This window comes from Triturus cristatus, chromosome 9, assembly GCF_964204655.1.
Source record: "Triturus cristatus chromosome 9, aTriCri1.1, whole genome shotgun sequence".
NCBI lineage: Eukaryota > Metazoa > Chordata > Amphibia > Caudata > Salamandridae > Triturus > Triturus cristatus.
This window is the reverse complement of record NC_140592.1, coordinates 731,122,935-731,150,642: the sequence shown is the minus strand read 5'-3', so window position 1 is coordinate 731,150,642 and position 27,708 is coordinate 731,122,935. Positions and strand designations below refer to the sequence as shown.

Below are 27,708 nucleotides of genomic sequence, written 5' to 3'. Positions count from 1 at the left end.
CCCAGCCAAATCAGTCGATCTAGCAAGGATTTCAGTGTGTAGAAAATCATGTTGGTGTGGAGGGATAGGTATATTAACAAAGTAGTTTAAGCGTTTAGAAACAATCCCAATTTTGATCAGCCCATGCATCCCGCCATTAATAGTGGCATCCCGATTCATATCGATGTCTGATCTTCCAGTTTGGTGAAGGTTGACCTGTTATTATCGTTCATGACTTCCTCTTTATCATGGCTAATCTAGAAGCCTAGTAATTTAACTTGTATATGGATCTCTCACGTAAAGAGTCATTTGGAGGCGTATTCCGAGTGGTGCTGACACCGTTTGGCAGCAAACGGTTCGAGGTCCACAGCTGATAGGATCGGCGGAAAGTGGGCAACCCTGATATGTGACTCTGGTGATTCATATTGTATCCTAAATCAGTCCTTTAATACAGAGCCTAGCTGAGGGAGAAATGTATAGCACCACATTCAGTTGAGGCTCTAGTTGGTGCAGGATAGCAAAGAGAGTAACAATGGTGTGTGAAATCGACTGGCCCAAAATTAATCCAACCTGATCCGGTAGCATGTGAGTGGGCATCAGAGGGAGTACCCTATTTGCAACATTTCTAGTTAGAATGTAAGTGTTGCGGTTTATTAGCGAGAAAGGGTCTGTATGAGTCAAGACTGTGGTGGCTTTCCTGCCTTTAGGAGGGTGATTAGCAATGCTTTGAAATTTTAGCTTCAGTTTTCTCAAATGGCAACAGGACATATGGGGCTTTCATATCCACATATTCTTTGTAGAATTCGGATGGAAGCCCATCTATTTCAGGGGCTTAACCAGCCTGCAGACCTTTAATACCCCCTTAACCTCTCCCAGCATAGAGGTTCTTCCAGAAATAGTCTCTGGGAATCTCCTAGCTGTGCAATTGCGGTGTCTTATTTGTGGAAACACCAAAGTGTTTGGTAGAACAGAGCGCTGTATAGTAGTTTTTGAACACCATTGCTATCTCTTCTTCATGTCTGAGGCTACCATCTGTCTTTTTATGTGTGTATTACTATTGGCTGCCCATGGCTGCTTTTTCTTGTTAGAGTTTTCTACTAAGATGCTCACCCATACCAAACTTGCAGGCCTGAGTGTACTTGCCCAGGTGGCGCTATTCCTTCTGCCACTTCATTCTATTCAGATATCTTGATTCTTAATCCCGCTGAAAGCACAGGGCACCCATCAGATGATCGTTCAGATGGCTTCTTATTAGTTTCAAATTCAAGTCTAGACAGATGCTCTCTAAGGGTCTTGAACACCCCATTTTGAAGCTATGCAGTGGCCACGCATGATCACTTTAAAGGCATCCCAAATCAAAGTTATCTTCTCCACTGATCCTATAGTATGTGCAAAATATTCCACAATCTCCTTCGATATTTCCTCCCTAAATACCCTATCTAGCAGTACATTCAGGGATAGACTCCATAGGACCGTATCTCTTCGTCCATCAGGCACCCTTATTTTTAAAACCACAGTAGCCTGTTCTGAGAGGGACCTCATAAATCACTCCTCTGCATGTCCAGGGGCACACATCCCAAGTACCCACCTAGAAGTCTAGGTGAGACCACATGTTGTTGACTGAAGAGGTGTGAGCCTTTCCTGTGTGCGAGACGCCACATACACCAGCTATTTACTAGATCATGGTTAGACCGGGTTCCTCGAAGTTTCTTTGCAACTAGTGTGTGTATCCCACAGGTGTGTGCGATCTATTCCATTTGACTTACAGTGCCACATTAAGTCACCTTCCTAGAAAATTGCCTTGGAATAGTGAGGGGACGGGATTCCAAAAGTCATTAAAGAATCTCTGGTCATCTGTGTTTGGCCCATTGTCTTCCTTTTTGACTATGTCCGATTTCTCGGATCCTGAGATTATTTTTTTCATGGAAGGCACTCAAATCTTAATTTTTATCTTTAATGATACAGTACCTTGTCCTAGGTAAGACATCTTTTTGTTGAAATTTTAGGTCGTCATCACAAATCTCCATTCCCATTCCTGTTCTGGCTTGCTGGTCTATTCGTACGGTTGTTTTGTCAGTTCAGTTTTTTCATGTAGTGATTTTGTTATCCATTAATACTAGGTTTTGTTTCATGCTTATCAATAGTGACTTCATACCTAGGTAGATCATAGTTGCTGGGTGGTTCATCTACTCTATAGATCCCTGACTTCCGCATTTACTGACACCCCCACCCACGCTTCAATTTGAACTGCCGTTTAACCTGCCTAGCATCTGAATTTAGCATGTCTGCATACAGTAGTCCAGAGTACTTTTCCAACTATGGTCAACAGCAGCGCACGCTCAAGTGATATACTGCAGAGTACCTTTGTCGTAGTCTCATTTTATGGGGGAAGGTATGTGGCAGACAGTCACCGTGCTGTTTGCATCTGGTTTTCTGGGATGTGGAGAAAAAGGATTGCCTTCACTTTGGGGCACGGTAGTAGCATTGTTAATTGTTTGGCACACTGAGAACCCTGTGCAGAAGAAAAGATTTGCGTCATTAGGTGGTCGACGTATGCTGATCAATGTACACCAGAACAGTGTAGTGATATTTTTAGATGGTTGGTACATTAACCTTCTATACTACTTTGACGCAAATCAGACTACACAAAACAAAGATCTCTCCTGCAATGCTTTAACCTGTAGAGTTATCTCACCATTATTATTATTCCCTGAGATTTACTGGGCACCTCTGTAGCAGAAGCCTTGACCCCATAAAAAATATCTTCTCCTGGTATCATCCTGGCAGACAGTTGCACTCTACTGGTGCCAGGCTTATGATGGTTCCCAGGTTTCACACCTCTAGCTGGGGGGGCTGAAGCGTTGGTTACGGTATGGCCAAACTATGGAATACGCTTCCAATGCATATCAGATCTGCAAGTTCACTAGCCTCATTTAGAAAGGGTCTTAAAACATGGCTATTCCAGAACTAGGTTCCTGATCTTTTGGGCTTTCTTTAGTTTTTAGTTTGTGGGCTCAATAAGTTACATTAACATAACATAAAATATTTTAAAATGCAGACTTTGCAACCAATTAACAGAAGATATTTACTGCCATGCTACTCCTTGTTGCCAATTTATTTGTGGCAAGGCTTTGTAAAAAAAGAATATATTAGTTTAGGCCCAGATTTTGCGTTCGGATTGCACCACTTTTTATGGAGCAAGCCCAAAGGTAAATCTAATTTGTTAAATCTCATAATGCTCTTAAATGTACTCATGATATACCTGATAAATGTATGTGTGAGGTCACTTGCAAACTTGCAATCTTGGTTAGTCCACCCACTTTTTGTTTTGGACTTGTGCTGCCCTGGAGGAGAGGATGGTGGAAGGTGGTGATGAGGGGGGGGGGGGGGGATTTTTGTTTCCCTCGGCCCATATCGCTCCTGCGGAAGTCAGAGTCCCACAAGTTCTCTGATTGGCTACTAGCAACATGCAAAAAATGTTGCTTCTGCCATTACAGGACTTGTGGACTTAGCATAGCTAACAAATACTCCCAGGCACTTTAAACATGTCTATTTTAAAGTGGGATGCTCTGCTTAAACATTTTCCATCGATTTAAGACTGAAAAGTAATGATTACGAGTAAAATAAAGTGCTTCAATAATTCTGTTAAATTTCAATTTTTGTGCCGCAAAATTTCACTTTTTGTGCCACAAAAATTGCAAATCTATGCCGCAGTATCTGGGGGTCTGAATAATGGGTTACTCCTTGGCCTTTCTCTTTCTGACAAATTTGCACTGAAGCAGATACTCTTTGGTTTACCCTTGGTTAATCCATTTCCCTAAATCTCCATAAACACTTTATGCTAGTTAGATCTTGGTTTACCTAACTCGTTTCCATCACTCCTTTGTCTGCCAAATAATCCTTTCTAAAGTTCTTCTTTCTGCATCCAGTCAGAGTTGTGTAATCCTGGCAGGGCTCTTCTGTCGCCCCCTTGGTCTCTCCACCTGTTGATTTGAGCGTTTCTTTCTCCTTGATGCTAATGTAGGACAGTGGTGCTTAGAGTATTAGAACAGCCACTTGCTAACTCTATTGTCTTTTCTGCAGGATTGCTCTGACCAAGCTGGATATCCTGGATGGGTTGGAAGAGATTAAAGTGGGCGTGGAGTACTGCCTGAATGGGAAAAAGATTCCATACTTTCCAGGTCAGTATATGAGGTTGTGGAAAGAGGGTGTACAGTTGTAATTGGAGGGCATTAGCATAGGTGATACCCCTAGACAGAGGTTTATATGGGATCTGAGCTAAGCCCTAACCAAACAAAATAAATTGACATTGAAACTAGGCTCTATAGGGCAATCAGTTTCTGTCCTTTGCATCTTGAAGGAAAAAACATGGCCTAGAGAAATGCTACTGTGTTGAAGCTGCAGGAAAGTACCCCTTTTTGACATGGTGCCGCTCGCAGAGGAGTACTTGACCTGTGTTGCCTGCAGCCTTCTGGAGCCCCGTAGGGCATTGGTTTTATTTAATTTGTGTCCAGGGAGCCCCGTTGGGCATTGGAATCTGATCAGGGAGCTGCTGTACAGGAGGACGGGACTGCGAGGACCAGCAGGCTGTGCGTGTTCCATCGAGCACACCTGCCGCCTCTTCCCGTGACTCCGCCCCCTGCTGACCGCTGAAAACTCCTCGCGGCCCCCGCTTCGCGGGGGCCGCTCGCAGAGGAGTACTTGACCTGTGTTGCCTGCAGCCTTCTGGAGCCCCGTAGGGCATTGGTTTCATTTAATTTGTGTCCAGGGAGCCCCGTTGGGCATTGGAATCTGATCAGGGAGCTGCTGTACAGGAGGACGGGACTGCGAGGACCAGCAGGCTGTGCGTGTTCCATCGAGCACACCTGCCGCCTCTTCCCGTGACTCCGCCCCCTCCATCCACAGCCAGCATAAGATCTGAAGGTATTACGCGTCAGCGGGACGCGTGTGCGGGACATCGCCCGGGACAAAGCCCGGACTAAGGGCGGACCCTCTGAGACCCTCCGAGGCCGATCGAGGCTGGGCTGGGCCAGGAGTGACTCCGCTGCATTGTGGTAATTGGGAGTTTTTAAATATTGCCATGGCTTCTAGTGAGAATGTGTTGCCTGGGGAGAAATCAAGGCCAGTGGTAAATGGCCCCCTTGACAGTTACTTTAAAAAGTCTTTCGTAACGGATAAGGAGCTGGACACTACCCTGGAGGAGCGTAGACTAGAACGTCGTCGCTCTATTGAAAACATGAAACGTAGAGCTTCAGAGGTTGTTTCCCCAAACATTCCTGTTGTCGATAGTGGTAGTAATGGTGTAAACGATACCCCCCTCTCGCAAGAGGGTGTTCCGCTATTGTTACGTGACTGTTCGCCCACAAACTGTGTCCCTAGTATCCAGGTTATCAGCGACTCTCTCCCCACACACGCCATAAGTCATTCTAAAATTTTCAATAAGCGGCTTGTGGGACGGGGGGTAGGAAAAAAGGCTAAGAATCTGAACAAGGGGATTATTCACGGCCCTCCTCCCAGGAAAAAAAGGCGTAGGGTGGGGGTGATCAATGGCCCCAGGACACAGCATTCAGAATTTGGCCACTATCCATCTAATGGGTCTGTTTCTGGGATATTAATTGGGCCAGATCATAGCCAGACGGCGGCCATTAGTACCTGTTTAACGGCTGTGAACCCTGCTGTGACCCCCCCCCCAGAGCCTGCTCTATCAGCTGTAGTCATCCCACAGGTGCCTATTCCCACCGATTTTTTTACCCCAACTGGGGGACATGATTAGCATTCTCCTTTTACCCATTACTGACACTTTAAGGAAGCTGGAGTATAGGCTAGAGAATATCGAATCTACCTTGAGAAATATGGCCGTTGTAGGTAAGGTTACAACGGATGGTACTAGTAAACAGGCTGGAGCTCACCTTATAAATCCACCTAGGGAACCTCCTGATTTCAGTAGGAATGTAATGCAGACTGTGGGCCACCTAGCTCCGGATCAGGGCAGAAATGGACCTTTGTTGCATAAGGAACATTTAGTTAGTAAGCCCGTTATGGATTTGGTGGAGGAAGTCAGTATTGCCCCAGTAGGGAGTACTGCCCAGGTGCAGGGTAACCCTAGGTGGGAGGGGGTCCCTGGGATTCATGGTCTTCGGGTCGATTTACCCCCAGAAGCTGCACTCTTAGTGGTGGTGTTGACTGGGGTTCCTGTCTTAACTGATAATAAGAGTGAGGATTACGCCCAGCTAAAAAATAAAATTATCCACTGGTTAAGAACATATAGACCTATAAATAGGAAAGTAAATGGTGAGATATTGCATGTTAGACGTCTCCCATGGCTTGGTGGAAGGAATAAAGACGTCGATGGAGACATAGTTCTGATTAATTTCAGAGACCCAGAAGCGGTAGCTTTTATATTGAACTGGCCCCTGGGCAATGGTAATAGTCAAATTCGCCCTCGATCTCTGACCTATTTCTACCCTAGGTCCTTGGTTTTCCCCACACCCTATGTAAGGAAAAATCGTTCAGTCTATACAAATGACCCCACTGCCCTTTATGCATCAAATCAGCGAATCGATCACCAAGGTTGGAATATGGTTCCCTTTAGTGGCCACAGGAATAACAACATTCGGAGAATGGAGCACCTGAGGCCTTTTACACCTTTTGAATTAGGGAACAGGTTTGATGTTTTTTCCAGCTTGGATGATTGTGATTGAAAATTACAGTTCGGGCAGGGGAAGAGGGAGAGTCAAACTGGAGGTGGAGTTGTGGGGAACGTTACTGTGTTACCCAATGTGGTTGATGACCCCCAAAGCAGTGATGGGTTTCTCCAGGATGCGGAAAACATTACTATAAGAACTTCTAACGATCCAACTGTGTTAGATACCATCATATGTACTGCCGAAAAACGCATGATAAATCCAACAATATCATCAGCCACTATAGTTACCAACCCATCCCAAGTAGCCTTAGAAGAGAACCTAAGGGCTATTACGTGGAATATAGCTGGGCTAGCCTCTAAGGTAAACACCCCCATATGGGCTGACTTTATTAAACAAGGTTATGATATTATTTGCCTGCAAGAAACTTGGGATAGGGCTGAAGTACATGTTGAGGGCTATACTTCCTTTAACGTGCAGGCTGTGGCATCCCAAGCTGGTCGAGCCAAGGGTGGACTCGTGACCCTGATATCCACTGCACTGACTGAGTTCTGTGCTAGTGATCATGTAGTCCTAGGTGAACATGCCTCGGTTCTGCGTATGGTCCATAGCGGATACAGAGACTTAATAATAGTAAACTTTTATAATAATATTGCCGGGCACAAACAGGGAAAGTTTATTTCTGACATAGAGCAGGCCATTGATGCCTTTTTATTGAGTACACCCAAATCTGCTGCCATCATATGGGTGGGAGATTTTAACATTAAATCATGTACCTATGCACTCAAGGGGGCTTGTGGCCATAGGGAGGAGTACTCGGGAAGGGAAACAACATGTGTATATAATCATTTCCCGCATAACAACTATGGTAGTGCTCTGAATAACCTATTGGCCAAATATGACCTGGACCTCCTAGAATGTAATAAGAACAAAAACAATGTTAGATGTCCGACATTCCATGGGAGGAACAGCCAATCATTTATTGATCATATTATGATATCTTGCTCTGTAGCTTATATCAATGTTTGGGTGATTGAACAAGTGGTCAGTGATCACAACAGTGTAACCGTTGAACTATTGGGTTGGGGAATCAAAAGGAATACCTTTGGTCAACCAATTCAGGACATTGTTGCAGAAAGATCGAATGGGATGAGGGTGAAATGGACAAAAGTTGACCCCACTAAACTTGTTGCCAATGTGATCACAAACTGTTGTGGAGAGGTCGAGTATTGCTTATTGCTGGACCCATGCCCACGAATTCTGTTATCCAAATTCCTAACTATTACAAAAACTATTGAGAAATCCCTGACACACAAATCTCGGAAATCAAGGAAAGTTAAGGCGGTGTGGTTTGATGACCATTGTGCGCAGTCATTAAAAAGGTTAAAAACTTCACTTGATGCCACACCAAGAGACGTTTGTAAGATCAGGGAAGAGCGCTATAACTATAAAACTGCACTTTCCATTAGGAAGAAGGAATTGCAGGATGTGGCATGGGAAAAATTAGATCTGGCTGCAGATACCAAAGATCATAAACTTTTTTGGGACACCGTAAATAGTCCATTCTTGAAGAATGACAACGTCCCTGAACTAACCTCGCATGTCAGGCCTGGATAGCTCACTTCACTGGGATTTTTATGTTTAAAACGTTTTTATTGAGACAAAACAAACCATGGGGGAGGGGGATAGGAGGGCAGGATACATGGAATACACTCAAAGAAAAAGGGTGCAACTCCAGAGGGTTGGCAATAGGTAGCGCGGTGAGTCAGGGGGAAAGACACAGTAAATGAAAGCTAGAAATGCAAGCTGTGGAATCCCCGCACGCGTATCCAACACCCCAATCGAAGCAATAAAAGCCATCAGCCCCTCAACAGAACACAATCCCCCCCCTCCCCATCCCCCATCCTCCCAGTAACGGAACAACAACAACACCCCCCCCCCCCCCCCCCCCCCCCCCCGCATCAGAGTAATCCTAACCAGGAAGCCCCGCACCCTCCCCCCCTCCCCAGGAGGTCCCCGTCTCACATGTAAGCTAGTCCGCGGGGGCCACCGGCGGCGTCAGCCTGAGAAGCCTAAGATACCTCGGGCAGGTGAGCTCCCGGAATTCAGTGGACAGCAGCGCTAGAAAGGGTTGCCACAGCTCTTCAAATTGGTCTATCTCCCCCGCAACCGTAAGCGACAGCTTCTCCATCCCCAGCACATGCCAGAGCCTATACAACCAACCGGTGATGGAGGGGACGGTGGTTGTGCGCCAGTGGATTAGAATGTTCTGAACCGCAGACCCCAGCGCGATTGCGATCTGCCTACCCCTACAGGACTTCAGTGGGTACATTAGGTCATTGGGGAGGCCCAACAGGACATACGCCGGGAGTCGCGGCAGCTCTATCCCAAAGTGCTTATCCACCTCGTCCAAGACTTCCTTCCAGTAGGCGGTCAACACTGGGTAATCCCAAAGAATGTGTGAAAGGGTACCTTCCTGCCCGCAGCTCCGCCAGCACCCCCTGTCAGTGTGTTTATGCATTTCATACAGTCTCTCCGGGGTGTAATACCAGTATGTGGACACCTTAGTAAAGGTCTCCGTAAGACCCGTGGGATATGCAGAGTGCCGCGCCCGATACGCAATTTTGTCCCATTCCTTGTGGCTGAGTGTCCTACCCAATTCCCTGTGCCAACGCTCCCTCCCCGGGTTATAATAGTGAAACGGCGGGGGTTGTAGGTATTTGTACAGATCGGTGATCAGTTTAGCGTCGGAGGTCCGAGTAGCCAACCACCTCTCATACGGTGTAATTGGACGGGCGGCGATGGCACGCACCTGGGGCTGGATGGCCCAATGCCGAACCTGCATGTAGCGCAATCTGTCCAGCTCCGTCAGGCCGAACTCCTGGCGGAGTTGCTGAAAAGGAACCACTCCTTCCTGGCCATAGATCTGGAAGAGTGCCCTGCAGCCCGCCTGCACCCAGTGGGAGAAAACCCCCGGCTCCATCCCTGGGGAGAAGTCCGGGTTGTCCGCAATGGGCGTGAGCGGCGAAGGGAAGGTGGTAAGGCCCCGGGCCTCACAGACCGCGTCCCACACCCGCAGGGGGACCCGCGTAACAAAGGAAGCGTAAAGATTAGGGGGGCGATGCGCGCGCCGCAGGAATGGAACCTCTTGTAAGGTGCGGCCCGCCACTGCCTGGTCTTGGAAGAGCCAATGTTTGTCGGACTCCCACCTGCTCCACTCCACCAGATAGCGTAGCTGTGCCGCCTGAAAGTACTTACGGAGGTCTGGAATGCCGAGACCCCCCGCCTCCGGAGCAAGCGTGGAGAGGACCCTCTTCATGCGTGGTCTGCGGCCCTGCCAGACAAAGCGGGAGATGTCAGCCTGCATTTGTCGTATCCAGCCCACCGGGGGTTGGAGCGGAAGGGCCCGGAAAAGATATAGTATCTGGGGCAACACCGTCATCTTGACCGCCGCGATTCGCCCCAGCCAGGACAGCAGGCCCTTGTTCCAGCGGCCAAGCTCGTCCTTGATCTTCCTGCTAAGGGAGGCATAATTGGCCGTGACCATCTCCGGCAATGTAGGCGCCAGCAGAATCCCCAGGTACGGCACCGTGGACGAGGACCACTGCATGGGGAAGAGCCGCTGAAGATCCCTCCTGGTATCCGCAGCCAGGGACACGTCTAACGCCATCGACTTGCTCATATTCATTTTGAAGCCGGCCACCCCCGCAAAGGCGTCCAGTTCCCGGAGGCAAGCAGGCAGCGACCTCCTAGGGTCGTCCAAGGTCAACAGGACATCATCCGCGTAAAGACTGACGGTGTGGACGTACTGGCCCATCCGGACCCCGACAGCATCCGGATTATTACGGATCCTCTGAGCAAACGGCTCCATGTATAGGGCAAACAAGAGCGGCGAGAGAGGGCAGCCCTGCCGCGTGCCGCGCTCGATGGCAAAGCCACCGGAGCTGCACCCGTTGACCCGCACCGACGCTGAAGGATGCTTATAGCAGTTAAATACCATGGTGCGGAACTTTTCGCCGATTCCCAGTTTCTTGAGAACCAGCTCAAGATACGGCCAGTGAACTCTGTCGAAGGCCTTCTCCGCATCAACGGACAGCAACATCCGCTCCCCCGAGATCCTTGAGGCCTTCTCCAGAACATGCGTCACCCTCTTGGTGTTGTCCACCGTCTGTCTGCCGGGCACAAAACCAGCCTGGTCCGCCTCCACCAGATCGGGGAGGTGTGGACTCAGCCTGGACGCGAGAATCCCCGTGTACAACTTGAGGTCGACATTTAAAAGCGAGATGGGTCGGTACGAGCCGCAGAGGGCCCGGTCCTTCCCAGGTTTCGGGATTACCGTGACCGTCGCCCTCAGAAGATCCGGAGGGATGGCTCCCGGTTCGGAGAAAGAGTTAAATAGCCGAGTAAGGACAGGGGCCACGGCCGTGCAGAAAGTCTTGTAAAATAGCGACGTGTACCCATCCGGGCCCGGGGCCTTGCCATGTTTCAGCCGCGCGATAGCTGAAATCACTTCCTCAACATGGATGTCCCGCTCCAGGCGGTCAGCCTGAGCCGGATCCAGTACCGGGAGGGTCACCGACTCCAAGTAGCCGTCGGCATCCCGTGGCGAGGAGGGCTCCTCAGCATACAGCGCCTCGTAGAAGCCGCGGAAAGATTCCGCTACCTCCGCGTCCCCGGAGACAACCCCCCCGTCCGTGCCCACCAATTCTTTCACAACGCTACGCTGTTGCGCGACCCGGAGCCGGTGTGCTAGGAGCTTGCCACATCTGTCCCCCCCAGTGTAGTAGGCATGTTTCAAGCGTAGGGCGGCGTACTCCGCCCTGTCAAGATCCAGAGCCGACAGGAGCTTCCTCGCTGCCTTCAACTGCCTCCACACCCTCGGCGCCCCCGTACGGCGGTGGACCTGCTCAAGCTCCCGGACCTGAGCTGTCAGCTCATCCCTCTTCAGTTGCCGCTCCTTATTTTCGGCTGCAGAAATAGAGATAAATTCCCCCCGGAGGACGGCCTTCAATGCCGCCCACTGTGTCGCCTGCGAGGTGTCAGTGTTGCTATTGTGGGTGAGATAGTCCTGTATGACCTCCCCGATGCGCTGCACCACCGACTTTTTGTGTAGAAGGGTATCCCGAAGGCGCCACACCCCCCGAGAGGGGGAGGCCGCCGGCCACTGGAAAACGCCGGTGACTGGGGAGTGGTCAGACAGGGTCAGGACCCCGATGTCCGCCGCCGTGGCCGCGGCACGCATCGGTCCACTCACCAGGAGGTAATCTAGCCGTGAGTAGGTTCGGTGTGCGTGCGAAAAATAAGAGTAGTCCCTATCCGTGGGGTGCATGGAGCGCCAGAGGTCGTGCAAGTCCATTTCCGCAATCCGGGCCCTCCCAGCCTGGGACAGTTCCCCCGTCTGCGGGAAGCGCTGCGCCGATCTGTCCATCACAGAATCGAAGACAATGTTGAGGTCTCCCCCCAGGATAATGTGACGGTCGGGGGAAGCAGTGACATCCACCAGCGCGGAATCTAGGAAGCGCTCTTGGTGATCGTTTGGGCTATAAACAGAGCCGACCGTAAATGCTATGCCTCCCAGGCGCATGCGATACGTAAGGAGCCTCCCCTTCTGTTCAGCACACTTATGCAAAACCTCCCCCCGAAAGGAGCTCGCTAGGAGAATGGCTACCCCCGCCGTCTTGTTCGCTGCCGAGGAAAAGAACTGGGTAGGGAACTTAGCAGAACGCATCCTATGGCAATCTCGGGGCAATAAGTGTGTCTCCTGCAAAAGGCAAATGTCCGCCTGTGTCCCCTCCAGCAACGATAGGATCGCTCTGCGCTTCACCGGGTTATTCAGACCCTGAACATTAAGGGTCACTACCTTGAGGCCCGGCATTCCTCGCGGGGGTCAGGAGCGCCATGCAATGGGCCGGGAATCAGCGGGTGGGGCGCGCGGGGCCGCAGCGCAGGACAGGCCAAAACAAAGCGGGCATAGACAACATCGGACGGGACCTCCCCAACCCCAAAACAACCCCCTCCCCCACCCAAAACACAACCCTGGCAACTAGCCACCCACAAACTCAAACACCCCATTGTCTCAGTCAAGCCCCAAAACGGGCAAGTCCGTAGAAAGGAACGAAGTGGACGTCCAGCCACTCACCTCCATCCGCTCCCCCCCAACCCCCCTGCCCCGTACCAAGCATGTAAAGAAGCTAGAGACATCTCCCCCCGGAGTGTGTGTTAGGCCGTCAAGGCCACGCTAGAGGAGCCGGTCGAGTCCCCGGCTGCCACTCTCAGGGCGTCGGCCATGTCCGCTCTGATGGTAGGGGAGTCCGGACGCCCCACACTGGCCGCCGAGCGCCGCCTCGTTGACCTCCGCCGGTTCCGTCTCTCCGAGGACCTCCACGACGGCGTAGCTCCCTCCTCCTCCGCCGCCGTGAGCCCCAGGACACCGCAAACGTCCTGCAAGGAGCGTAGCTGGTGTAACACTCCATTCCACCGAAAGATCAGGCGGAAGGGGTGACCCCAAGAGTACGCCGTCTCATGCTCGCGCAAAAAGTCAGTGGCAATCCTAAAGGACCTGCGTTTCTGCAGCGTGATGGCGGAGAGGTCCTGGTAAAGCGCCACCGGCCGATCCCGGAAAGTCAGAGGCTGTTTCCTGCGGGCCTCAGCCATGATGCGTTCCTTTAGTGGAAAGTCGGGCAGGAAGGCCAGAATGTCCGGTGGAGGTGCCGATGACTGGCGCTGCCGGCCAACCCTATGCGCCCTGTCAATGCTGATGGGAAAGTCCGCATCTTCCCCCAGGATCTCTCGGAACAGGGCCCGCAAGTAGCTCCCCAGGTCGGACCCCTCATCCGCAGTCGGCACTCCACGCACTCGGATGTTGTTCCTCCGAGATCTGTTCTCAAGGTCCTCAGAATGGGCCTGAAGCTCCACACACTGTTCCCGGAGACGAAGAACGTCCTGCTGAAGGTGGACTATCTCCTCCGCTCGCTGTTGGCCCTCCGTCTCCACCGCTTCAACACGCTCGCCAAGGCCCTCCACCTCCCTGCGCACTTCTCGGACCTCGCTGGCCACCTCCCGCTTCAGCGTCTGGAAGTCCTCCCTGAGGGAGCTAAACAGTTCCTCCATAAAGGCCCTCGTGACGGGTGGCTCCCCTCCAGTCACACCCGCCGGAGCCCGGGAGGACCCCGGCGAGGGCTGCGTCCTGTCCCGCAAGTGCTGGGCCCTGCCAAGCATGTCCGGCAGGGTACGGTCCCCTTTCTTCGGGCCGCCTCTTCCAGACATCACTAGCTCCGCAGTCGGGCACCAATCCAGGCGCCCCAGGGATGCTCAGCCGCCGGCAAGCACTGTGTGTGAAGTCGCTGCGTCACAGGTGACAAAATGGCGGCCCAAACCGGTCACCGTCAGCCGCAGGAGCCCGTGTAAGACAACCAAGGGGGCCGCAGCGGGGGGGTCTCATCAGTACATCCCTCCGGTAGTCAGCCCAACGGCAGCGGGGGTCGCTTGCATCCAGCAGCCAGGACTCCGGCGAAGGCCGCCACCACTGCTCCTTCGGGGACAAAATGGCGGCCGGGCGGAGCAGGCCAAAACGACCAGGCCCGACAACACCACCGGGGCCCCCGAGGCACCCCACAGTAAAATAAGGTCCACCACCGGCCCCCGTCTGTCACGCACCGGGGCCCCGATGGTCCAAGCCCATCAGGGAGTCCGCTGTACCTCGGCTAAGGGCTAGGGCCTCCGCAGTGCGAAGTGTCGCCGTCACAAGTCTGAGTGCCGGGGCGCCCGTCCAAAGCCTCCTGCACCGTCGGGACCCTTCCCACAAGGCTCCTTCAGTCTCCGTCGAGCGGCGGGCCAGATCCCCCTCCAGATCGCAACTTTCAGCACCAGGCCCAGCCGAGGCGCCCGGACAGCTCTCCAATGCGCTCCGCCCCTCGGGCTCGCCGTCGTCCCTCGATCTCGATCGAACTTTTGGGGGGGTTCCCCCGAGGCGATCCGAACCAAAACAGCACCAATGTGCACCCCTGATGCTCCGCCACTCTCCTCTCCCGCGCTGAGCCTCAGCGGGGGGAGAAAGGCGTAAGAAAAGGGCTCAAGCTTGGCCGGGCCGGAGGAGCTACGGGAGGAAGCGTCCGCTCACCTCGCCATCTTGGCCACGCCCCCCTCACTGGGATTTTTAATTCTGATTTTACTTCCGTTTTTAATTCTAATGTTTTAACTGATACTCCAACCTGTTTTAAATGGGAGAAATTACTGTTCTCGGTGTCATTAAGCGAGGTGACTGAGGCAATTGAAAAGAGTAAGGGGGGGAAAGCCCCGGGTCCAGATGGGGTCCCCGTGGACTTTTTCAAATCTGAGATTGTTTTATGGGCCCCCATTTTAACCCGTTATTTTAATGCTGCAATTGAGGACGAGTTACCAACCTCATGGGGTCAATCCATCTTAGTACCACTTTTTAAAAAGGGTTCTAGGGCCGAAGCACGAAATTATCGCCCAATTTCACTTTTAGACTCGTCGTTAAAGATTTTGAGTAGTATACTTTTGGTAAGACTAGAGACCTGGGCCGAGGACAATAATGTTCTTTCGCCTATTCAGTTCGGGTTCCGAAGAGGTCTAGGAACTATGGAGCAGTGCGTGAACCTTGAACTTATTATCGGCAAGTACACTAAAGCCAAGGAGGGGAATCTGTTTATGTGCTTTGCCGATCTAAGTTCTGCATTTGATTTAGTGGAACACGCACTACTCTGGCCAGTACTACTTGACATGGGCGCACCACCTGAAATCATCCACCTCTTGGCTAGAATGTATAGTAATCTTTCAAGTAAGGTTAGATTCGGAACAAATGGTGAATGCACCCCCCTTTTTAAAATTGGTAGAGGGATCCGACAAGGGTGCGTGCTCGCTCCCCTTTTATTCTCCCTTTTTATAAATCAGGTTGATCAATTTTTACAAGAATTTTATGCTGATGCTCCCATCATCAATGGAAAGCAAATACCCGTCCTATTATATGCGGACGACGCGGTCCTGATTTCCAGGACCGCGAATGGGTTGCAAAAGTTAATTGAGAAGTTTCATATTTTTATTCAGGGCAGAAAGCTTAAAATTAACAAGGGTAAGACTATGACTATGACTTGTGGTAAGAAAATAAAGAAAAACAAGTCATTCTTTTTAGATGGGGATAAACTTGAGGCAGTTCGACATTTTTGCTACCTAGGTATTACCTTTTCAGGTGATGGGAGATGGGTAAACGAGCAATCCAGTGTTGGTTTGAAGATGACCAGAAATACAAACTGCATCTTCAGATTCGCCTCCAAATTGGGGGGTCGTAGAATCCGAGAGATGATTTCCATCTATAATTCAAGGTGCATGTCCTCTGCCCTGTATGGAGCAGGGATATGGGGATATAATCGTCAGATTGCTCTGTCCATCCAGCAAGAGGAAAACAAGTACCTGAAACGACTATTATGCCTCCCCGCTTCTGCCCCAAACGAGATTACCCACAGAGAGCTAGGCATAAATTATGCCTCAGATCTGATTGCATTGCGTCCCTTGTCCCTATGGCGGTCCATATGGGCCAAAGAAGAAACTAGGTTTACCCAGGAAGTAATTTTGGACTGTATTAAACTTGATCGGCATTCGAAAATCCCCTGGCTAGAGCACATTCACTCCTGGTATAAGATTCTCTTTGGTCAGGATATTTTTAAAGATATTTTAACAACATCGGTTTTAACAAAGCGTAACCTTAAAACCACTTATTTGGACCATGCAAAAGGGACCAGAATGAAGGAGAGTATGCAATGCAAAGTACGTTCAAATTATATTTGGAGTACAACCTTAGCACAAGATTCCCACCCTATCTTACATTTGTTAGCATTAATTCTCATCGCTTCGTTCTAGCACGCCTGAGGCTGGGAATAGCCCACCATTTGGTGGCCTTCCCAACCGTAAAAAAACCCGGGTTATGTCTGTGCCCATGCGACGGGAAATCTAAACAGAGCATCTGCCACTTTTTACTCTTTTGTAATTTTTATACTGGTTGTAGAAAGTTTTATTTGAAGCAACTTTTTTTAGAATACAAGACATACAATACAAGAGCCGCAATACAATTGTTGTTTGATTTGGCTTCCCCGAATGTGTGCTATCGCGTGGCCACCTACATTTTAAAATGTACCTGGCACAGGAAATCAATTATTATATGATTCCCTCCTTTCGTTATCCCCGTTCACCTGTTGGCTATTATATTTTATGATTATTGGTGATTTATGGTGAAGTTACATTGCTTGTTGTGTATTTATTTTAGCACTGGCATTTGCACAAACCCTTATTACAAACAAACTGCTGCTAAAATGTCCAAACTGAATTAATTCCCCCCTTAACAACTATTGCCAAAATGTACTTAATGATTTAATTTAACTCTGTACACAAAGTGATATACTTTATTGATTTAACAATATTGGCATGGATAGTGATGTAATTTTAAATGTTTCATTATTTAACTTTCATAAATTTGATTCTTAACTGTTTTGATGTATGTTGCTACATGGTTGTACTTGTACATACCGAATAAAGCATTTTTGAATTGAATTGAATTGACATGGTAACCCCCCACTTTTTGCCTGGTAACCGATGTGATTTCGACTGGAAGTGCACTGGGTTATTGCTAACCAGGTCCCCAGTGCCAGAGCTCGTTCCCAAAACTGTACAATTGTTTCCTCCAATTGGCAAAACCTTTAGCACCCTCTGTAAGTCCCTAGAAAATCATACCCTTGGTACTTAGTGCCTGGGGTGCTAAAGAGGGTCCCTAAGGGCTGCAGCACAAGTTGGGCCACCCTACGGGACCCCTCACCAAGCTCCTGCAAGGCTGCCACTGCAGGCTGTATCTTGGTGCAGACTAGTGAAAACACATGTCACACATCCCACTGTGCAATGTCCCCTAACACTGCATGTACTAGTTGTAAATTACCCTACAGCAGGCATAGTAGCCCTAAGGCAGGGTGCTTAATATCCCCTGTGCTAGTCCATCCTATTACTGCCAGTACAAGTGACCAGGGAAGCCATTTTAAAACATGTGCTGGATGGACACTGGTGAAAATGAGTTCCCCACAGCAACATCATGGCTTGATCGACTATGGGGATGTTTCTAGTGTTGTATTTACCAGTACATGCACAGCGAGGGCCCCTTAGAGGTCCCCCCTGAAAACCTAGTGTGCTCGCTGACTGGTTTCTGCCAGCCCGAGACACTGTTCTGACCTCCTAGGGTGAGCGCCTTTTGCTCTCTGGAGACCTAGATCAAAAGCCTGTCCTGAAAGAGGGCGTCACAAATCCTCCCACAGGGAGGGCCGCCTCTGAAATGAAAATATGGCTCCCCTCACAAGTGAGGAAGCTGACACACACACACACACACACACACACACACACACACTCACACTCACACTCACACTCACACTCACACTCACACTCACACTCTCTCTTTGGCACCTGGACAGGTGGGAAAGTGAGCTAGTCAGGTAGGATTGCCACCCTCGGGCAAGTACCACCTCTAAGGTGGGCTAAACTGAGGTTGACACAACTTTTCAGAAGTAGCCATCTCTATGATGACCTACTTAGGAATTCTGACAGGGTAATGCCCACTTCCCACAGGAAGTGGTCACTTAGGGGGCATATTGACCCCAAGGGTCAGTAGCCCAATGGCTACTATCTTACACTCCCCTAACGCCCCTAAATTCAGCATTTAGGGGAGCCCCTGCACCAGAAGAACAGATCTTGCCGACCTGAAAGACGAAGGAGGACGAGAAGAGTTGCATCCTGCAAGAACAGAAGATCCAGCAACTGACTTGCAGCCAACCCTGCTGACCTGCCTGCTGCCTTCGCCAGTTGACCCAAAAGTTGCCTGTCTTGCAGCTGTGGAGTCCCCAAAGCCCGGGATACCTGCCAGCACTTCACTCAGAAACCGAGACCTCCCTCCTGAGAAGTAGCGGACCTGTTTCCCTGAACCCAGCAGGCACCCAAAGTCCCATAGACGGAATCTTTGACTGCAGTAAAGACACCACTGCTCCTGTGGCCCCAAGCCAGAGTTAAAGTGGGCCAACTGTGTCGGTGTGATTTCCCCCCCCCCCCCCCAGCCCTTCAGAAACAGTGCCCAGTGTGGTGACACCTGCCGTGGACTCTCCAACGTTTCCTTCGGCCTCTGCATGCAGGCCCCCTCTACCTCAACTGCTTGCAGTAAGAAAATCCCCAACACCGAAGGACCCCTCTGCACCCTTCGCCCCTGGACCGTGGGGAAGAGTACCAACAATGTCCCTGCGTCCCCGAATATCATGAGCCCTGAGCCCCCCTGTTGGTTCAGCCCGACTGGTCCCCCAGTCGAAGCCTAAAGCTTCCTTTTTACAATGACCGTTCTCCATTGGACACCCGACGCTGTTGTGCTCCTCTGCACCTGGCCGCCCTAGTGCTGCATGTTGTGGTCTGCTGGTTGTGTTCTGCTGGTGCTACCTTGGACCTTGCCCACCACTCACCCTAACTCCTGGAGAAGGGTACTGTAAGTCACTGTACTATACCTGAATGGCGCATTGACTTTTCCTCCCATAGGATAACATTGCAACCTCCAGAAATTGCACTGTCAACTTTTTGAATAGAAGAGAATTCACATTTAAAAACGTACTTACCTGAAAGATTTTCTTCTGATGCCTAAACATGTATGAAGGTACTTGCTATTTATATAAATTGGTGTGAATCCCCTTCTTGACACGTGCGTCTTATTTATTGACCATTGTGTGTATTTTCAGATGTCTTGCAATCCTCTGTTAAGCCTAAGGCTGCTCGACCACACTCCCCTCTAGCCGGGCACCTTGGGATTGCCATAGGAAGCCCCCGTCCACTCATAAGGGAACCCCTTGATTCTTTACATGATATACTCATTTTGATATTGGTTCTTCTACCATGTTATCTCCAACATATTTTTGGTAAAGCCTGGTCTAGATGTCAAGCATTGGGAGAGGAATGCTGCCTGTTTGCTTACCCCAGGGAATTGCCCACCTTGCTGGAGGCCCAATAAATATATTTTTTTAAAGTAACTTTCGCTATATGAATTGAACTAGCTTATTAGCACTTCTGATGTTTTCAGATTCGCTATATGCAGAATTACATTACCCAGGCCACGTATCTTGTAGAGAAGTTTTATGTACGCTTTTTAAACTCCACTCTTTTTTGAGCCTTCCATTTCTTTTTTTTTTAATGCTGGTGTAAACACTAGCCCATGGATAGGGCTGAATGTTCTGCTGGATCTGTGTAGCTGGATGGCCCCAGGAAAGCTAGAAGCTGCAACTGTTGATTTTAATTCGACTGTTCCAGCTGGATGGCTGCGATCTCTGGTGCTGTACAACAGTGGACTTCTAACTCTCTGTGGTTGTGATCTTTCTAGTCTGTGCAACTGCAGCCCCATCGGTTCTCACTGGCTCTGCAAAAGTTATTGAGTCTGTGCAGCTGTAGTCTTCTTGATCCACTGCCCCAGTTGGGAGTGCTTTGGGTGGGAGATTGGGTGTTCTATGAGGGCACTGGTTCTTAGAAATCAGAGAGCAGTCATGGAGGTGTCTGAACCCTACAGTACGGTGGCAATCGTCAGGTTGCGCGATGGAACGACGTGGGTGTGGGCATAGGTTGGGATGGGAGGGAGGGGGGGGGTTGGGGTCTGATGTTTGCAGACCAGGGTGGTGGGAGGAAATTGCAGTAAAGGTGCTTATGTGTTTCATATTAGTACGAAGTCGCCTTTCTTGATTGACCCTTGTACTGTACAAAACAATAAAGTTTGTTGTTAAAAAAGAAATCAGAGAGCAGAACGTTTATTTCAAATGGTTTCTCTCCATAGCCAATCAAGAGGTACTGAATAAGGTAGATGTGGATTACACGACTCTCCCAGGGTGGAAGTGCAGCACAGTGGACGCCCGGAGCTTCTCAGACCTGCCAGCGAATGCACAGAAATACATCCGGTTCATTGAAGAGTATCTAAAAGTGCCAGGTATGTTTAACAAGCAAAATATACTTTGTTGTCCCCATTACCTCTTTCAATTTTCCATCCTTTCTCTGGTCCTGTAATGCCCCTGCTAATGGCTGGGTCTGCTCACTGTTGGATTCTCTAATCCCCAGTATTTGAAGATGAGGCAAAGTAGAACAGGTTTGGTCTTATTCATGTCTGGGAGGAAAGCACTGTAAAAAAACGACTCTGTGACCTTTAGGTGATATGTTGGTGAGCACAGAAACCTCACCACCTTCACATACAACAAGCAGTATGCGGAGTTGTGAGTGTTGGCATCTGCTGAGTGGAGATAAATTAATCTGGAGTGAGAAGGAGGCAAGTACATCCTGAAATAGAGGATGCACAGAAATTAATGTTGATGTGTCTGAATTATTTCTACGAAACCTTCCCCATCAATTCAACATGTTGCTAACTTTAAGCATGCATATTCATGCATCTTTTCTTTCCTATTCTCTCGTTTTTCCTCGACTAAATTTCTTTTTCTAAACCACTGTTTTTCTTTGAGCTTTAATCCACAGTCTGACGTTTTGTAAGTGCTCGGGCAGCTGGATGTTAGTTTGTTAGCTATTCCTTTTTCTCCCATAGCGGGTAAAGACTATACATTTGCAACATGCTGTCTCCCTTTCTCTGAATAGATCGGTTTCAAATCTTGAATTTAACAAAAGGCACCAACTTGAATCCTCAACCGTTTGTGTATGGCCTAAAAATAAATGTCAGATACCCTTAGAAATAAGGAAAGGAAATTTTTGTATTTTTCTTTTTCTGGTCAACACATAATGGAAATGCAGCAGCATATGTTTTGTGGCCTGTTAAGCATCTAAAAATGCAGGAGGCTGTTTTCTGGTGCATGTTTACTGACGATGAATGAGTGCTGCTGAGCTTATCTAGCATGCCCCTTTCCAGACTGATTTAACAAATCATAATATCTACACCACCTCTAAAAACCACTACTGTTATACTAGCCCTGCACTCGTATATCATTCCACTGATCCAGAGCCGCTTTGCCATTTTGCAAAAGTAGAGGTCCTGTACCGAGCTGCAGAACCCGTGCTCACCTACCTTTCCACAGGGAGTGTGCTGCTAAACAACAAAACTGGTTCTTGGCCATGAAATCGGAGACGAAAAGATTGAGGTCGCCCCCCACCCCATGCAGTTAAACACAAGCCAAACCCTCTGTGAGCAGAGATCTGAGTGGCCTCACTGTGCTCTCATCTCTTGGAAGAGAGATCTAGCATTTCCTTCAGCATTCAAATTGAACTAAACCCATTACATGTCAGAAAACCCTCCCCTCTTTCCGCCTTCCTCCCGTTGTCCCTAAAGTGGGGTTGTCCAGTGCCTAACTAAGACACACTTGGTTGGGGATGTGTTTGCAACCTTTATTTTTTCTCCTCATTCTCCTATTACAGGTAGTACCAAACTGTGCATCCCAGGCAGCTGTGTATTCTGTCCTTGGTGCCAGTTAATTTTAGGTTTAACTCTGTTTTATTGAGTTTAGTCCATTTTCAATACAACATTAATCCCACCTACATCCATAGGTCGGCGGGGGACAATAAGAAAATCGCGAGAATGGGGAGATTGGTGGGAAGGTGAAAAGGATGGATGGGGAGAGGGCAAAGGGAAGAAAGCGGAGGGAGGACTGGATCGGGGATAAACTCCCTCGACAGCTTACGACAGATGAGAATGTAGAGCAACTAGTACTAAAGACGGGAAAGAAATGGGGTAAGCCGTCCCTAGCACCTCGTTGAGTATCATGGTCCAAGCGGGTAAGGCCAAGAACTCTTAAGTAAGCTGGGCAAGTTAGCTCCCTGAATTCATCGAACGGGATACTTGCGCAAGGGCCCCAGGTTTTATCAAAGTGTGGTAGCATACTGGATATGGCTGCATTTTTTTTTTTTTTCTCCATACTCAGGAGATCCCATAACGTGGAGCCAGTCCAGGCGTGACTGCACCAATTCCGGCCCCCAGTGTGACCTGTTTAGCTGCACCAAGCACTAGTGTAATAGTCTGCCTCCTCAACTACTTGAAGGCTGTAACTGGGGAATCTTGGGATATCCGTGTCATAAATTTCAATGTCAACCAAGACTTCCGCCCAAAATTATTTTATCTTGGGGCAGTGCCAAAGAAGATGTGTAAGTATGACAGTTTGTCCACAGTGTCTCCAAGTTGCATTCTGCCTCTTTTCCACTTAGCCACCCTTACTGATGTATAGTACCAGTAAAGGGCAATCTTCAGCATCATTCCCTTACCATACGCACTGCATGCAGAAGCGCGGGCCCTGTGCCAAATATCACCCCATTCTTTGGCAGTCAACGTGTGTGTTCACATTGATGCTCCCAGCGTCCTTGTGACGTAGAGGGCACCAGTAGGGCGTTAAACGCATACCCTCTGACATATACAAGTTCTTTATCGGAGGAGTGAGTGAGGAGCCACTTTTCAAAGGGGGTCGGTGTCTGCTCGCATGGGGGTGAATGTGACATTGCAAGAGGCAGTTTTGAAGGGCAATGTACTGCCAATGGGTACTGGATGGAATGCCATAATTAAATTGGATTTGCGCAAACGCCATAATCCTGTCAACCTCGAAGAGGTCGCCCTGCCTTTTGCAGTTTACAGCTTGCCAGGGCGCGAAGGAAGGTCCCTGTACTGCTGGCGGGAAATCTGGTTTGCCTATAAATGGAGTCAAGGGCGCTCTGCGGGTAGAGAGCTTTCACTAGGGTTGTACCTTGTCCCAGTCTCCTGTGGTGGCACAGGTCACTGGAGAGACCTAAACCCCTGGAGTGCAGTAGGGTTTAGCCAGCTATGGTATTTACCAGATCTGTATGCCAACTACAGCATGATCTATGAAGCACAAGCGCTTTTCTGTGTATGGCCTAGACCATTTCACCATGTAACGGAGCTGAGCTGCTTGATAGTATCTTAAGTGGGGATCTCCCAGCCCACCCTCTGACAAGGCTAGTTAGGCCTGTTTCTTTGCTATGCGTGCCTTGGCGCTTGAGTCTGCAGCTGGGTATGGTGCAGTTATCTGCGGCCTAAGGCAGTTGTTCGGATCAATGGACTGATGTCACATTCTTTTGCTAGCACTAGGGGCACTCATCAGGACTGCCCCCTGTCCCCCCCCCCCCCCCCCCCCCCCCCCTACTTTTTGCCCTCTATTTGGAGTCCTTTCCCGAACGAATACGTTGGAAAACGGGTATTGGGGGACTACAGATTGGGTTCAGGGAGCATAAATTAGCACTCCACCCTGATGACAAAGCAGACGAAACCTCCCACCTACTTACCTCCTCTGATGCAGGAGAAAGAAGCCTTCAAACAAGCCTCTGGCTTCAAAATCAACTTTTCGAAATCGCATGTTCTTAATCTCACTCTTCCCAAGGCGACCAAGCTGAACCGCAGAAAGCAAGTACGCCACGCTACTGCCAGATCCCATCTTTTCTCCGACAAAGAGCCTCTCATAGGGTGCCGGTCAGGCATTGCAGCGCCGGCCTGATCAGGAGCAAGACCTATGATCAAGCATGACACCAAACCGGGTGTGTTCGGGCCCCACTTCCCAAATTGGGAGACACCCCGTCTCTACCTTAGGGTAGGGGTGTTGACCAACCCAGCCCCCTCCTCCCTCCCCCACAGAAACTGCATACCTTTTCTTCTCTTTGGTTTTCTGTCTCCAGCAGGCCACCATCCCTGTGATGGCATCCAGTTCTAGTGAGAGACAGTTTGCAACCTAACTCATGAATATTGATGAGGTCGTTCGGATTTCAACCCACTGTTTCAGAGTTGTGCAAACCAACCTATTTATACTTGGTATTTCTATTTGCAAAAGGTAGTTCACAGACCTTTTGAGAAAGGAAAAGATTTTAGCGAATCAGCCTAATAGGATTTTCTTCCTGTTATGAGAGCAGTTTTGGCAAATTATATTTTTACTTTGTGTATTCTGAGTGCAAGGTAGTCCTACTCTTACACGATCTCTGCCATCTTTTAGGATTGCTGTTCTTGTTCTGCATTTAAGGGGACTACGTTAATGCCTTTTAGTCCGTGGCTAAAATCTGGATCTTTCAGTGCAAATGACTTAAAAGCAGATTTGCACAAATACTAATTGGTGTTCTGGGTGTACTACTATTTAGTGTTAAGTTTACTCACAGTTCTGACGTTCAAGGCCTGCCTGTCAGGATTTCTCTTTAGGACTTAGCTTCTGTAGGAGGTCTTCATGCAAGAATGTATAAGATAAAGTAGGTGTCTCTTCTCATTAGAATTTGTGATTGCTTCCCTTTTGTACTTGGGCTCAACCTTTCAGTAAAGGAGAAGTATGAGTAGGTCATTCTCTTTGGAGGTATGTTTCAGCAGGGGCAACCTTATATTGCTCTCGTGTTCACCAGGACATGTTCCAAAATGCCTGAGTGGGCTTGAGACACTTGTAAAGCATGGCATACTCTGTGGTGTCAGACCTGAAAGCATGGAAACCCTAGGATTGCTCTCTGAATTGAAATTAGTGGTACTTGCAACAAACAAAGATTTATCTGAGCTTTTGGAATGTAGACCAAGCTGCATTGTTCTACCCACATGCTGATATAACAAAATATGCAAAATGGGTTGGGGGTTCCTTATTACTGCATAAGCAAGTATTTGACTGTATTAGGCATAAACACATTGTAGCTGCCATGTTTGCATCTGACAACCACAAACCTAAAAACGTATGCCCTTTGCACCCTTAGACATTCACTTCCTCACGGGAAGTTTACAGCATGATGATGCAAATCAGACTCCTCTTGGGTCATACTAAAGGAGGGACGATACCCACCTCCCATTTTTTAGTCAGAAGAGCTTTGTTCTTCAAGCTATGTGAACTGCAGGGGATTTAAGGGAGACATCTCTGCAGAACTTCACCATGGTCTTGCTGGTCAGAAAATGAATGGACAGTCCAGCTGTGCATGGCTTTACTCTGCTGATCTTAGCCTCTTTGCCATTAGAATAGCCCCCCTCCCCTCCTAGAAACAGACTAGAATTATTTTGACTTCTTTTCTGACACCTGTGCCAAAGCCAGGCATATGATTTACCTGGGCTGTCGTGCCATTCTTATGGGTTTGTAATGCTCACTTGACACCTCTCTGCCAGCAAAGAGCTTGCCTATAACGGGATCTTCTCATGATGCTCCTGCAAGTTTCCACAGCAGGCTGGATGAAAATAGAAATCTTGCTGCAGGATGAGAGGTTGCTCTCATCTATTGGTGGTTAAACTCCTTTCTTTAGGATAATCTGTCCAAAGTTTTTATTTTCCCTTAGTCATTAACTTCAGAATGAAGACCGTCTGTGCACCAACTTATACCTGAATCCATTATCTCTCCCTTGAGAGTTTTTCAGAATAGTGACCCTGGTTGAGAGTTTTTTGAGACTACAGTTAGGGGATTGCATCTGTCTGGGCCGACAACCTGAATGATGTCAGCGTTTTTGGGAATTTCATAGGCTTGTGAGTAGTTGAAAAGGTTTTCAGTGCCGCAAACCACCTGTACTTAATCTATGCTTCCGGAGTCTTGAATCAAGGTGACCGATGTAGTTGCCGTTATTTTTGTTGGTACATGGGAACTAACCTCTCCCCTTTCCTGGGAAATTGGTAAATCAGGGCAATGTCTCTTCAAGGCTGCTGCGAGTCTCTATATCTACTGATGATGGACATGTTTGTCTTGGGTGATTGTTAGTGTGGAAAAACGTTCCCTGGTTCTAGCACCAGTCTTCAGTTTTGCAGTACAAACCTGTTCTTGATTCTCATGTTGTGCATTATCTCACCATATGCTGATTGGGTCCAGATATTTCCTTGGTATTAAAAGTTATAGTTTTTGATATTGACCATAGTTTGAGGCAGTAGTAGTCGATGTGACATTGAACATAATCCCGCAGTGCCCCAGTACGTGACAACAATTTTCTTCATTTGCTCCTGAGAGAAGTGTGGTTATTCAGGACACCTTCATTCACAAGCGTTCAAGACAGTCTGAAGTTGAAGTTTTGAGAAGGTTTCTCTCAATGTACAAACACTATGGCCTAGTACTAGTTCATCAAATGTGTGGGGATCCTTGCTCTCATTTATGGGAGCGGAGTCTTAAGCTCTGGACTTAAAACCCTCAAGTATTAGTCTTTTGACTACTTGCTTGGCATGGGAGAACAACATTTAAACAGACTTTCTGAACTGGCTTCTACATCCTCAAGCAAAGATTAGCTGACGTGTTTTGTCTTCTCTTTCTGAAATGGGACTTCTTGTCGAGCTTTTGAATTAAATATGAAATGCCATCCATTTGCTTCCTGGAAAGGTACAGGGCTAGGTTTCACAGATAATTTGTTTCTAATTAGCAGGAACCTTCAACTCTTTAATGTCTTGTTCCCTCTGCTTCTAGTTTCCAAGGTGATATACATGTATAGAGAAATAGGAAGTGTAAAGTGACAGTCAATGCTCCTAAATGGCCCATTTAGCGTTGGTCCTCTGACGTCTAAATTTAGCAAGTTTCATCTTCTTTCAGTTCTCTTTTCCTCATAGGTGACACTTTTTCAGGGCTGCGGGATATTTTCAGGAACCCTTCTAATGAAGATTGCAAAAGTTGCTAATTGATGTTCTGCCTCCAGGCTCTAGAAAGGAAGTCTTTCATGTAGGTCAGATTATCTTGCCTTTTTTAGTATCCGCACGCACTATCGGGAATTCTGAGCTCAAATGCTTCCCCTTACAGAATGCTTCATTTGTGTATTACTTTAATAAATTATTTCTTTTGCTAGGTCCATGCCAGCTGCTTGGCCCTTTGGATGAACCACCATGTTTAGATGTACTCTGTAATTTTAACTAGTTTGGATAAGCAGCTTTTCAAGCAAATTATATCCAGCCATTTGGGATTAGTATCTTGGAATAGTAAATTTACAATGGTTTCATCCCTGAGAATCGACTAATTAAAGGTTCTCTCTTTCTGAATCACTCACTGTTTTGAATAGAGTACCAAGCTTGTCCCCATCTCTTGCAGTGGGAAATGCCTATTCAAGGTAGTGGAAAAGAGAAGGGTGGCATGTTGATTTTAATACTAGCTAACTAAACCAGCCCTTTTGCAAAGCT

At 48.5% G+C, this 27,708-nt stretch overlaps 1 protein-coding gene across 1 annotated transcript in view; it reads left to right on the top strand.

Moving 5' to 3' along the window:
* The window catches only part of LOC146798630 (adenylosuccinate synthetase isozyme 2-like), a 70,955-nt gene that overhangs the window by 35,960 nt on the left and 7,287 nt on the right, over positions 1-27,708 (top strand). The window contains exons 11-12 of the mRNA XM_085625947.1: positions 4,063-4,160; positions 20,467-20,616. Of these exons, the coding sequence (XP_085482073.1) occupies positions 4,063-4,160; positions 20,467-20,616 (248 nt within the window). The remainder of the gene's footprint in view (positions 1-4,062; positions 4,161-20,466; positions 20,617-27,708) is intronic.